The 13037-nt window shown below is 54.1% G+C and overlaps 2 protein-coding genes across 2 annotated transcripts in view; one reads left to right on the forward strand and one right to left on the reverse strand.

Annotated features, from left to right (window-relative positions):
- CDH23 (cadherin related 23) overlaps positions 1–13037 on the forward strand; it is a 435990-nt gene that overhangs the window by 357299 nt on the left and 65654 nt on the right. Inside the window, exons 37-38 of the mRNA XM_055535177.1 lie at positions 813–941; positions 2042–2269. Of these exons, the coding sequence (XP_055391152.1) occupies positions 813–941; positions 2042–2269 (357 nt within the window). The remainder of the gene's footprint in view (positions 1–812; positions 942–2041; positions 2270–13037) is intronic.
- VSIR (V-set immunoregulatory receptor) overlaps positions 26–13037 on the reverse strand; it is a 35713-nt gene continuing 22701 nt past the window's right edge. The window contains exons 6-7 of the mRNA XM_055535185.1: positions 11676–11872; positions 26–11516 (exon numbers count right to left, since the gene is read on the reverse strand). Coding sequence (XP_055391160.1) covers positions 11479–11516; positions 11676–11872 — 235 coding nt within the window. The 3' untranslated portion in view covers positions 26–11478. The remainder of the gene's footprint in view (positions 11517–11675; positions 11873–13037) is intronic.

Genomic DNA, 13037 nt, shown 5'->3' on the forward strand with positions numbered 1-13037 from the left:
AATGCAGGTGAGGAATCACGAAGGCCTCCATTATTGCTGAACTGCTCTGGCTACCAGGTGGCTCGAGCGGTAAACACCTCGCCTACCAATGCAGGAGTCGCAGGAGATGTGGGTTCAATCCCTGGGTCGGGAGGATCCCCTGGAAGAGGGCATGGCAACCCACTCCAGTATTCTTGCCTGGAAAATCCCCATGGACAGAGGAGCCTGGCGGGCTACAGTCCATAGAGTCACAAAGAGTCGGACAAGACTGAAGTGACGCAGCACGCACGTATGCACTGTGTTTTCTGAGGGGTCTCTCGGGACCCCAGAGCCGTGCTTCTGCAGCGATCTGAGCTCTAGCACGCTGTAGGCCTCCAGAAAATATCAAGGCTCCTAGGGACAGGCTCAGGCTCTGAGCCTGAGGATTCCCACTCATTCCTGAAAAGATTATTTGAAGCTCTTTCTCTGTTTGCCAGAGAGCAGATCTGAGTGCATGGAACAGAGGCATAGAAGCTAAACACAGAAGCCCTAGGTCTGGTTGCAGGCCCAAAGTTACAGTCGGGGGCAGAATAGGGAGGTAGAGACTAGACACATCAGTGTCAGATTGCAAAGACAGGTCTCCAGACAGACAAGAATTGGGCAACAGTTGTTTGCAGAATGGGGCAGAAGGTGAAAACCTTGGGGAGAGTCGAAGGGCCAGGGGGCCGGGATGGGCCAGCAAGTCTCTCTGACCTCGCAGTCCTCCCCACTGAGCAGACAGCCCATCTGGACTCCATGTTCCTCATCCAGCCTCCACCTTTTAACCCTGACTCCAGTCTTCCCCCTCCTTGCAGGTTGTGGCATCCGACCATGGCACCCCTCCACGGAAGAAGGACCACATCCTGCAGGTGACCATCCTGGACATCAATGACAACCCTCCAGTGATCGAGAGCCCCTTTGGATACAACGTCAGCGTCAATGAGGTGAGGGTGGCCCTGGGGCCCATACAGCTGTCCAGAATGAAGAGTGGGTATAGGCAACTGTGAAGCACCTGTTTAAATATCTGCCTGGCCCACTAGTCTCTCAGATCATGAGGATGGGGACATGGCTTACTCTTTCATGGTTCAATCCCTAACACCTGGGCTAAGTCCTGGGGGAAAAAAGGGAAAGAAGAAAGTGGCATTTCACCACCAACAGGAGACTGAGGTTTACTTGGGAGAGCTGCCTTTAAATAAAACTATTCATTTAAAAATATATTTATTGGAGTATAGTTGATTTACAATATTGTGATAGTTTCAGGTATACAACAAAGTGATTCAGTTATACATATATTCATTCTTTTTCAGATTCTTTTCTCATATAGGTTATCACAGAATATTGAGTAGAGTTCCCTGGGCTATACAGTTCAGTTCAGTTCAGTCACTCAGTTGTGTCCGACTCTTTGCTCCCCATGGACTGCAGCATGCCAGGCCTCCCTGTCCATCACCAACTCCCGGAGTTTACGCAAACTCACGGTGCTATACATAGGTCCCTGCTGATTATCTATCTTATATATAGTAGGGTGTGTATGTTCATCCTAAACTCCTGATTTATGCCCACCCCCTGCTCCCAGTTTCTCCTTTGGTAACCATAAGTTTGTTTTTGATATCTGTATAAACAATTCATTTATTATTCAGTCGTAAGATTAAGCCACTCCAGGAAGATTTTTGCCCTGGCACTAGTGGGTATGTCAGGTTGGACGTTCATGAAGATCTCCCTCGATTCAGATCCTGACTTTGCCACTGACTGGCTGTGTGATTTGCACACATCCCTTCCCTGAACCTCAGTCTTTGCATCTGTAAATAGGGTAACCTAATCTATAGCATTGTAGGGGGATTGGATGTGTTCACGAAGGCCGAGGCATGCCGTAGGTACCTGCAGGATGTTCGCCACCATCATCTTTATCTGCCTCATCGTTGTCCCAGGGTCATCAGAGCAGAGCTTGCTAGAGGTCCAAGTCTTGGGCTCCCGAGCAGGAGCAGGAGCTAGACTGTGCCCCAAAGGCCTTGAACCTGGAATGACCGCTTTCTTGCTTTCCCCCCAGAACGTGGGTGGGGGCACTGCTGTGGTCCAGGTGAGAGCCACCGACCGTGACATCGGGATCAACAGCGTCCTGTCCTACTATATCACCGGGGGCAATGAGGACATGACCTTCCGCATGGACCGCGTCAGTGGCGAGATCGCCACTCGCCCCGCCCCACCCGACCGCGAGCGTCAGAGCTTCTACCACCTGGTGGTCACCGTGGAGGACGAGGGCACCCCTACCCTGTCGGTGAGTGATCGGGGGCGGCCGCTAGGAGAGGAGGCTGGGGGAGGGTGGCTCCGCTGTCTGTGCCATGGGATGAGATGGGTAGGAGTGGAATGCCACGCGCCGCTGAGTACGCAACAACTGCTTTATCATGCCTTGAATCCCTCGGCCTGTGAGTATTTTATGGAGGGCCTGTGTGTGCCAAGCTAGGGGGCCAGTTCACTTGCCTCTGCACCACTCTGAGCCTTGATTTAGCCATGTTTGCTCACCCAAGGCAGTGCCAGGAGACCATACGGAGGGAACCTGTACCTCGGGGTCTGGCCAGCCTGCACTCCGCCGGCCAAGCATGCTGCATATCTGTGGGCCTCTGTGCCAAATGCGGAAAGGTGCCCTCTGGCCTCTTCCCGTGCGTCGTGTTGGTGTAACATGCTGTGGCAACGTTTCTGGGTCACGGGGCTCATGTCTGTGATCCAGCCTGGTGCGTGAATGGGTGGGGCCGCTGCCCAAGGCAGTGTGCAAAGTCTGCAGGGTTGGAGAAGGAGGTGGGACCGGCAGCGCTGGATGGTGATGCCACGTGGGGTGATGGGCCAGGGTGTGATTTCTACTGTGAGCTGGCTGCATGATCGTGAGCAAGTCAGGACCTCTCTGAATATTGGTTTTGTCATCTATAAAAAAGAGATAATATCTGCTTCATAGGTGGTTGTGGGGAATTGAGTTAGCTCTTGTCTGTGGAAGTGCTTGGTAAGCCATGAGGAAGAGGAGTGTATCAGCTATCTTATCACCACAATATTCCTGCATTCAAATCCAAACCAAAGAGGCATTAAACAACCATCGACTTAGTCCCAGTTCTGCAGGCTGGCAATTGAGACCTGGCTTAGGTGGAGGGTGGTTCTGCTGTCAGCTGGGCTCCCACATGTGTGTGTGGGCAGCTGTGTGTGTCAGTTGGATAGCCGTTCTTTTGGGGGTTGGTTGCCAATCAGCTGGGATAACAGGGCAACTGGGCCACCTCTCTCTCTCCTTCTAGAAGGCTAGTCCATGCTGGTTCATGTGGAGCCAGAAAAAGTCCAGGGAAAAGAGCAGAAGCATGTGAGGCCTCATAAGGCCCAGGCTTGGAACTGAACACGGCTGCTTCTGCCACATTTCTGTTTGCCAAAGCAAGCCAGAAGACCAGCCCAGGTTCAAGATGTGGGGAAATAAACTTGATCTCTTGAAGGAGTGAACTGCAAAGGCACACTGCACAGAGCGTAGATACAGGGAGGGGTAAGCATCGGGACATTTGTGTAATCTGTTTATCCTAGGCACCCTGATTGTAAATGAGACCTCAGCTCCATCCTTCTGCCCCCCAAAGGTGACTGTCAGACCCCTCTCCTCGGCAGTAGCACTATGGACTGTGGGGTCAGAGCATGTCTGGGCTGGGCTTTTTATGTGGGGTTTCTCTGGGGAGGATGGTGGAGTTGGGCCAATCCAAGGAAACTACATCCTGAAGACCCCAGGGTGATAGTAATCACTTCAACCAATCACACCCAGTAAGCCAAACAGAAACATATTTACAGAACACACATAACTGACTGAGGGGAGGACAGGTAGGGTATCATTTATTGTGGCGACATGGAGGGACTCAGTTATTTTATGTGGCAACCCCTCTGTACCTGCACCTAGCTTCTCAGTGAATCATCATCTTGGTCATCTCTCCAATAGCATTTAAAGATGTGTTGATTACAAGTCACAGAAACGCAAATATGGATTCATAAATAAATGAGAATACATTTTTATCACATAACAGCAATTCCGCAGAGAATTACAAACTTTGATTTTATGCTCGCTGATGTCAGAGCTAATGTTTCTTGTCCTTTCCCTTATGGTTATAACATGGTTGCTATAGCTCCAGCCATCATGTCAGCATTCAAGGCATAAAATGACAAAAAAAAAAAAAAAAAAAAAGAGCCATGCAAGCAATTTCTGCCTTTTTATCAGGAAAGCACAAAAGTCTCTGGAACTATTCTCCAGAGTTCTGTTGTGACTCATTGGCCAGAAGAGGTTCCCAGGGGCACCCTAGCTGTAAGGAGGTTGGAAAAAAATGAGGGACAGGATTGTTGGGATTGGCTTATTACTTGGAGGCCACATATAGTACTGCCTCAAATAAAAGTAGGGCTCTGTTAGTGAGAAAGAGATGGGCAGCTCAGCATTTGCCACACTGCTCTTCTGCATCCTGACCTAGGCCAGTGCACACACCATTCGCATGCCCACTCCCCATGCTTCCCCACACCCCGCAGTCCTAGAGTTCCCCAAGGAGACAGTAGGTGAGACCCATAATATTCTAAGACCCTGAGTTGGGAAGGCAACATCTGGTTTCCTTTTGGTCCCAGGAAGAAATGAGAATTAGAGAAATGTGAAATCACCCTAGCCACATTTAACCACCCAAAAGGAGTGGGCTACTCCCCAAGCAGTCTCCACCGAACTTGGGGCTGGTCCCCATGGTCAGAAGTTTCATCTGTTGACCATACCCTCTGTAGAGATCCACCCGAGCCCAGTGGAGACCCACAAGCACTGCCTCTTCATACACACAGGGAGAGCATTCTGGCCCTCCTTGAAGCAGGTCTCAGCCTGTTCCGGCTCCCTGGTAGGAGTGTGGGAATTTGGGTGGTGAGAAATGCAGTCTCCTTTTGTCTGCCTTCCTCATCCTGGTCATCACTAACTGCTCCTGGAAAATAACTTCAGGACGACCAAGATCAGGGATGGGGTGTATGTACATGTGCGTATATGGCTCCTGGGCTGTAATATCATAATAGACAAACAGCATCAAGTACCAGCTGGGGAAACATTTCTAGGAGAAAACTTTTAAGTCAAAATGAATCCATCCCTTCACGTTTTTTTCTGCTTCTTCATGTTGGGAAAAGATCACTTTGATTTGATATTTTGTTGGCAACACCACAGTAAGGAACTGCAGGGACTGCAGGAGCACTGCGGAGAACTTAGCACTGGACCGCGTTTGCGCAGTTATTCGGTCAGCCGGCATTCCCTGAATACTCACTCTGTGCCAGGCCCCAGAGACACAGAGGTGAAGCCAGTGTGCCACGGTGAAGTGCAGTCGCGTAAGGGAGGCAGTGAGGCCCAGGGGTAGCTGGGGCCTTGGGGAAGGCTTCCTGGGGGCAGGTGACCCCTGGGCTGTCTTGTCAGTCGGTCACAGTTAGCATGACAAAGGGGGGAAGCATATTCTGGATCTGGGCATCAACCTGAACAAAGGCCTCAGAGCAAGTGATAATCCAGGGCGGGTCCAGGGAGCCGCAGGTGGTCTAGACCCAGGGCAGCATTCAGAGCCCAGAGCAGGGCTCTCTGTCTACATATCCTCCCCATGATGTCTGTCTGCAGCAGGCCCCAAAGGCTGGTGCCAATGCTTTCTCGGGCATCCCCTTCACTCCCTCCTGCCCCAGCTAAGTTAGAACCCTACAGCCACTGCCCCCAGCTCCCCAGAATTGGCATTTGTCTCCAAGGAGTGCTGGACCCTTGAAGATTTGCTGCCACTGACCAGACTGTCACATCTGGACTATGAACCTTCCAGGGTCATGAGTGCCCCCAAGCCAAAGGTGACCAGAGAAGGGACCTTCTCTACTATTGGGCAGATTCCTCTGGAGGAATGTTTGAAGAAGTAGGATCATTCCAGCCTCTCCTAGACCAACCAGAGCCCCAAGAAGCCTCAGACCAGCCATCTCAAAGTTCCAGGAAAGGCCACCATTGGTTTAACAGGGTACATGCTGCTGCTGCTACTGCTACTAAGTCGCTTCAGTCGTGTCCGACTCTGTGCGACCCCATAGATGGCAGCCCACGAGGCTCCCCCGTCCCCGGGATTCTCCAGGCAAGAACACTGGAGTGGGTTGCCATTTCCTTCTCCAATGCAGGAAAGTGAAAAGTGAAAGTGAAGTCGCTGAGTCTTGTCCGACTCTTAGCGACCCCATGGACTGCGGCCCACCAGGCTCCTCCGTCCATGGGATTTTCCAGGCAAGAGTCTGGAGTGGGGTGCCATTGCCTTCTCCGATACATCTGTCTAAACACACCCATCAGACCCACATGCAGTCCCCTTGTTCCCACCTACAATTATCTGCCTGGTTCAAGCCAGCCCTCAGAGGTAGCACAGGACCAACCTTCCTGTTAGACAAGAGCAAGTAAGAGTTATTAATTCATTATTTCATTTGTTCATTCAACACTAAATGTGTGCCAGGCCTGTAAGTTAGAGATGGGTTGGACACAGCTCTGCCCTCACAGAGCCTACAGTTAGTGGGGGGAAATAGACACGTAACAGAGACCTGACAACCCTCAGATGTGACAGAGTGCTAGAAGTTCAGAGACAGGAGCCATGGAAGGCGCTGGACAAGGCATTTGCCTCCATGTCTTAAAGGATAAGGCTTCCTAAGCAGGAAGGTGGGATTTGGCTACAAAGTCTCCCTAAAAGCAAGAGAAATCCTATATGCAAGCCCTTCTGTCTCTTCTTTTCTCCCTGGGCTCTCCTCCACCCCAGTTTCCTGAGAGCAGAGCATTCCTACAAACAGCCAAGACCATCCCCACCCCGCTCTCAGCCCCGTATCACCCAGAGCTCAGAACAGCTGGGCTGCAAGGGGCATCCGGGCCAGCCCAGGCCAGTCACACAATGGTGTACCACCCAGCAAGGGAAGTCATTGTACAGCCTCAGTCCCCGGACTCGCTCCAGGCCACAGGCAGGGCGGCCAGGCTTGGGGGAGGGGTCTGAGCGGCCGTCAGGAGGCCCCTGCGAGAGGAAGGGACGGGCCGGGGAGGAAGGACGGGAGGCAACTGGAGGTCAGAAGCTGAGCCCCAGCCACAAAGGCACCTTGACAGGGGGATGGGGAGAGGGAGGTTCCCAAGGGAACCTTCCTGCTGTACGAATCACAGCCAGAGGTCAGACAGTCCCAGATAACCAGCCCTGGCTTCTCAGGCTGGTGGGGACCTGCAGAAGATACCTGCAGAAAGACAGGACATCTCCCACCACTTCTGGTACGAGGGCTGCCAGCAATGGTCCCATAAAAGTCTGTGAGTGGGGAATGCTGCTCTTGTCAGCTCACCTCGTGTTTTTAAGGCCAAGGGCGCCTCTGTTTATTAAACTTGGACCCTGCTGCTGTTTATGAAGCCTGCTTCCCCTTGCTCAAGCTCAGGAAAACACCAACCCAGCCCCTTCCCTGTGCTGCACGCCAAGTAAGCCGGCCTTCTCTGGCCCAGCCTGATTCAAGTCAGGCCCTTCCTGTAGCCCTGCTTCTGAAGAATGTTCTGCAATTGCTCAAATGCTACACATCCAACTGGCTCTGTTCCTCCCGGAGACCCTGAGGCTCTGTGGATAGACAAGTTCCTACCTTCCCCATTCCCCGCCCACGAGCAAGTGGGTGCACAGGCTGCCATGCCCCTCGGGAGTCCTGTGGCTTCAGGGCTGCCAGGCAGGAAGGGGAGAGAAAAGACTGATGTGGAAGGAGTAGAGCCATGGGCTTGTGGGCACAGGCTCATCCCCTGGGCCCGGTATGCACAGTAAGCAAGTCCAAGTCCTGGCCTGTAAGGCGACTTGCTCAGTGCAGAGAAAGGAGCACAGGGCTGGGAAGCAGGAGACACAGGCTTCAGTCCCAGTTCCACATTCAGTTGTGACAAGACACAAACCTTTTGCAACCTCAGTTTTCCTGTGCATTAAATGGAACAATAAAACCTTCCAGGGTTTTCTGTGGGGGGAGGGAGTGAGTAGGAACCAAAGAAGTCATAACAGCTGAGAAAGTGTTTTGGAAAGCCCAGAGTATTATCACAGAAGAGCAAAGATAAAGAACACGTACTGCCCTTCCCTATCCTGTGCCCAAGGCAGGCATTGGTAGCAGATGTCAGCGCTTTCCCATTGAACTATATTGATACTTGAGAATCCCAGGAAGCCATACCAAGAGATCAGAATTGCAAAACAAAGTAAAACCCATGTCCCTTGGCCTGCAAAAGCTCAGGGCACCATTGCTGTTGAGGAGATTCCATGAGGCCCAGTCGAAAGTTAGAGGTTGCCCTGCCGACTCTGATGGTCCGGAGAACGGAACCCTGGCATCCTGCTTCAGCCCATCACCCAGTGGCTACGTTTCAGTCATCAACTCTGCAACAGGGTCCAAAGGGCAGGCTGTTATGGGACCCCTGCCCTAGAACTCCAGAATAGTTCCCTAACCTCCAGAACAGTTAGGGAGACACAGGAGCCATGCAGGAGAGGCAGCCGTGCAGCGGGTACAGTCCCAGTGGAGGGCTGGGTGGGCAGAGCTTTTGATGGGCTGGGACAGTTCATCTGAGCTGTGAGTGTCAGCTTCTCAAGTGCACTTTGCACCTAGCATTCTGGCTGCCATCCCCAGTTCCTCTTTCCGCCACTGTTATTCCCTTCGAGTTCCCAGAGCAAATCTTAGCCCAGCCCCCAGCACAATTAGGCCAACCCTGTCAGCTCTAGCTGACACCCGGAAGGCCTCTTCCAGGAGGCAGGGAAGTGCCCCAGCCAGGGTGGAGGGTGACAAGGCCTCTGCAGCCCCCGATTCCTGCACCACAGAGCACTCCCTGAAGGAGGTGATGCGTTAGCTCCTCTGTCCCAAGTTGCTACGTGTAGGAGGGAGCACTGGCCAGGCAGGAGCCAGAGTGTCCCCAGGGATGGTCTTCTGAGAAGGGCCCCCAGGGATTCCTGCATACCCACCCTAGTCTAACGCCACAGACTCCCAGGCAGGGCCCACCTGACCCAACAGCAGCATCTCCAGTGTCTCTTCAGTGTGTTTTCAGAGAGTATCAATCTCATTCCCTTAGCCTCTCACTTGCAGGGAACAAAGGTAGGGGATCTTTATTAAATGTGAACATCAAGAGATATTACAGGCCCCATAATTCCTGATACCTCTCTTAACAATGACTTAGTGCCTAAAAACACAAATTTCCCTCCCAGGGCTCCTCCCAGCTCCCTAAAGGCAGGCACCATGCTCTCGCTCCCCTACTCTGTTCCACACCCCCAGCCCACAGGCACCTCCAGAGGCACTGCCACCCGAGGCAAGCACGGAGGGACAACCCGGGTACCCTGCCTTTTCCCACAGCATCGGGGTGGCGGGGGAGTGCCTTTAGGGTTGCTAGGGACAGGGTGTGTTGTCGTGGATGAAGATGGAGACTGGAGCTCAGAGTAAATTTCGCTGAAAACAGGAAACCACGAAGCTATACCTTCAGTAGTTAAGTGTCCAGAGACGAGCTCGAGGCCACGCAGGAGGAAGCTGGGGAGGAAGTGTGGTGTCTTTCTACTCCGGGGCCTCCTCCCTTCACACAGCGGCAGGTGGGCCTGGGGTCTGGCAACCAAATTCTTAGAAGTTGTATCTGCCTTGAGGTCAGAGCTGAGGTTTGGGCCAGGCCAGCCTTCGCAACAGGCGGGAACATTCTTTCTGAGCTGGGGGATGAGGAGTCTAGTCTGTGGGCTTGTCCTTCAACCCCAGGGGCAGCGTGGCCCTGCCTTCAGCAGGTATCACCTTGCCCATCCCTGCCCCTGGGACCCCACAAGCTGTGAAGACAGCACCCTCTTTTTGTGGCAGCTGGCACTAAGTGTCCACAGCAGCAAAGAAAACAGAGGAGTAGACCCCCAGGGACAACGCCGGAGCCAGGGGTCAGTGTTCTGGCCACTGCAGGTGTCGGTGCAGTCTTGAGGCCCAAGGCCCACGCTCACGCTCCCCTGCAAGCCCCCTGTACAGCTCAGGGCCCACGCTGGCCTACAGCCTTGGACCTGAGAAGGGAGCTCCCTGGCTCCAGGTGCAGGAGAGGGCATCTCCCTGCCTGCTGGGCCCTTATCCTGGCCAGAAGCCCGGGCTCTCAGCACCCAGGCCCGGCTCAGCAGAGCCAGCATAGGCTGCTGGCAGATGAACGCCCAGTTGAAATGACGCCCTCCACAGCGCAGTGCCCGCGGTGCCTGTCTAGCTCAAACGGCCCCACCACCCATTTTCACCCCACAGGGCACAGAGATGCCTCCCCACTCCTCTCCGCGCTTTAAAGCTCTTTAATGAAATTCCACAAAAGATTCCCCTCCTGTTTGTATATAAAGACAAACCTGGTCATGCCTGAAGCAGGAGATGGGAGCAGAGGGTCTAGAGCAGAGCAGGCCCAGACTTGCTGTGGACACGCCCGCTCCTCCCACCCAACAGGGTCCTGCTGCCCTGATGGCTCAGTGCAGAGTGACTGGAACAGAAGGTCCTCGAAGACTGGGGGTAGGGGTGGAGGGCTCCCTGGGCCTCAGGCACCTCGGAAGCAGAGTAGGGATTTCAACCCAGCTCTTAGAATCTGTCCATGGGGTTTTTACACTGTCACCCACGTAGTTTTTAATAGCACCCCCTCTTCACACTGAAAAGTAGTCATAGTTTGGGCAGTACATTATGTGGTCACCAGCTCTCTTGACCACAGGGAGAGGAGGGAGGAGCCCTCTCCTCTGAACCTTCCCAGCAGGCCCCTGCCCCCCCGCCAGCCCACTCTCCCTCCACTCCCACCTACGGCGGGCGGCACTACAACCTCTGACCTGGCTCCCATTGCCCAAGATGCCAGTTGACTCACAGTGGTCACCGTGCCCCAGGGCGTACTTCCCATTTTGGGGCTTCCGGCCAGTGCATTCTGGGGACCCAGAGTACAGGCCGTGGGAACCCCAGATTTGTTATCAAAGCCCCTCAGGGAGTCTGCTGGTTAGAAGGCAGCCAGGTCAGGCAGGCCTAGCCCCAGAGCCTCACGATTACAAAGAGTGAGTCTGATGGATGAGCAGTCTCAGGCGGGAGTAGGGAGCCAGGCCCACCGCAGTGGGAAGTCTCTCCACATCTTATCCTGTGTCTCAGGCCTGGAGGGTGGCACTGGGAGGTCTGCCCAGGGTGCATGGGTCTCAGGTCCCAGGGCTTATGTCCCAGAGAGAGAGGCTGCCACGAGAGCTGGCAGTCCTGGGGCTTTGAGAACGGAGGTCATCTGGTATCAGTAGCTGGTGAATTTCAGGTCCCTAGAGTGGGATCCCAGCCTCTCACCATTCTTGAGAGAGGGACTGGACTGTCCAACACCTTCTCCCTTCTGCTATCCAGAGAGGTGGAAGGTCTGGCCATCAGGGGTATTTCAAAGAGTCTGACTTTACAGCTTGGAGGGAACAAACCAGGACCAAAGGAACCAGTCAGAGGGCCAGCCCTGGCTCAAATGCCCCTGCCCCAGGCCCAGCCACAACTTCCCACAGGCCCCCAGCTGGTTTAGACGGCCTCAGAATTTGGGGAGTCAGGGACAGGGTCTGCAAAAGAAAGGAGAAGCAGAGTGAAGGGGGAGCTCCTCTATCCATCATCCGCCCCCCACAACCCCACACCCTGAGGCTGTGAGGATTCCCAGGGAGGTGGGGAGTGAGGCCGGTGTACTGCCGTTCACAGCGCTGTGAGGGAAGAGAAGCACTCACCTAGGGAGGGGAAGAAGACCTCCCCGGGGCCTGGCGGAGACAGAGGAGTGTTGGGCTCAGAGAGCAGGTGCCGCCCAGACTCAGAAGGCTGCCGCTGGGCCATGTAGGACAGGGCCTGCCTGGGCTTGGCCTCCAGCATCCCATGGGAAGGTGGAGAGGTCTCAAAGCCAGGGTTTTCAATTCCTTGAATGTTGTTGCTGGAGAAGCAGGATAGAAGGTCATGCATGCTGCCTGGGCTAGGCCTCTGACCTCCCACCTGACCTGCCTCACTTCTCTCCCCTCATCTCCCCATCCTTCCCCTCACCTGCCTTCCCACCCCAGGCCTCAGCAGCACCTCCTAGCAGGAAGGGAGGCTCCATGGCCAGGGAGGAAAAGCTGGGCTGCACTTTCCACCTGCCCTGAGCTGAGGGCATCTGACCATCTGCCCCCAGGTAAGAGTGGCTCCAGGACACTGGCCTCAGGAATCAGGGCACAAGTCTCTCTTCGGTCAGTAGAATTAATGGCCTTAGGACTGATTGTCCCCACAGCTTGTCTTGAGCTAAAGGGAGACCTTCTTCCTCCCTCAGAGTGGGACAACCTCTGAGGACCATTCTAATTCTGAGATTCTAGCAGGATCTAGCTAGGACTTCCTGTGACCTGTCTTAAATATTATCCCTTTCAGACACCAGGGAGGAGCTCTGAATTTGGTGTTACATGTACTGGGGCCAAGTTCTTGAGCATGGCATGTTCCCAAGCATGCCCTCCGTGCCAGGCCCCATGTCAGCTTCCTGCCCAGGGCACAACACACACACTCCCCATCCACTCCATCCCCAAGCTGCCCTCCCCACCACCCCCACGTCTGAGCTAGGTCAGCCTCTGCCCTTGTGGCCTGGCTGCTTTCTTCTTGGGGTGCCCTGCACTCCTTGGGGCCTCAACTCCACGTGTGCTGACCTCTTTTGCATGTTTCAGGGTCTGCATGGGTTCAGCTGCTTCCTCCTCTTCCCCACTCCAGCTGACCACTGAGGCCCAAAGGTGGGTGCATTGTTCATCCAAGCAGCATTGGAGCCAGCCAGCTGGGTGAGGGGTGGCAGGGCAAACAGCCAGTCGGCACAGATGGCAGATGGCAAATGCTCTTCTAACCAGCTGTGTCAGGCAGCTAAACCGGGGCCCTACTACACAGACATACCTCCTTCCTGACAGCTGGCCCAGAGCACAGGGAGGACCAGGAAGTCCATGTCTGTGTTCTCAGCCCCACTGTGATATAAGCAGTGACCGGAGAGGAGAGGGGAAAAGAACCTAGTGGAGTCAGGAGAATCAGTCTGTCCTGGCTATGAAGTTCCCCCAACCCTTTCCACATTAACTGCTGTATAAGAAGCTGGGTAT

The sequence above is a fragment of the Bubalus kerabau genome, chromosome 1, assembly GCF_029407905.1.
Source record: "Bubalus kerabau isolate K-KA32 ecotype Philippines breed swamp buffalo chromosome 1, PCC_UOA_SB_1v2, whole genome shotgun sequence".
Taxonomy (NCBI): Eukaryota; Metazoa; Chordata; class Mammalia; order Artiodactyla; family Bovidae; genus Bubalus; species Bubalus kerabau.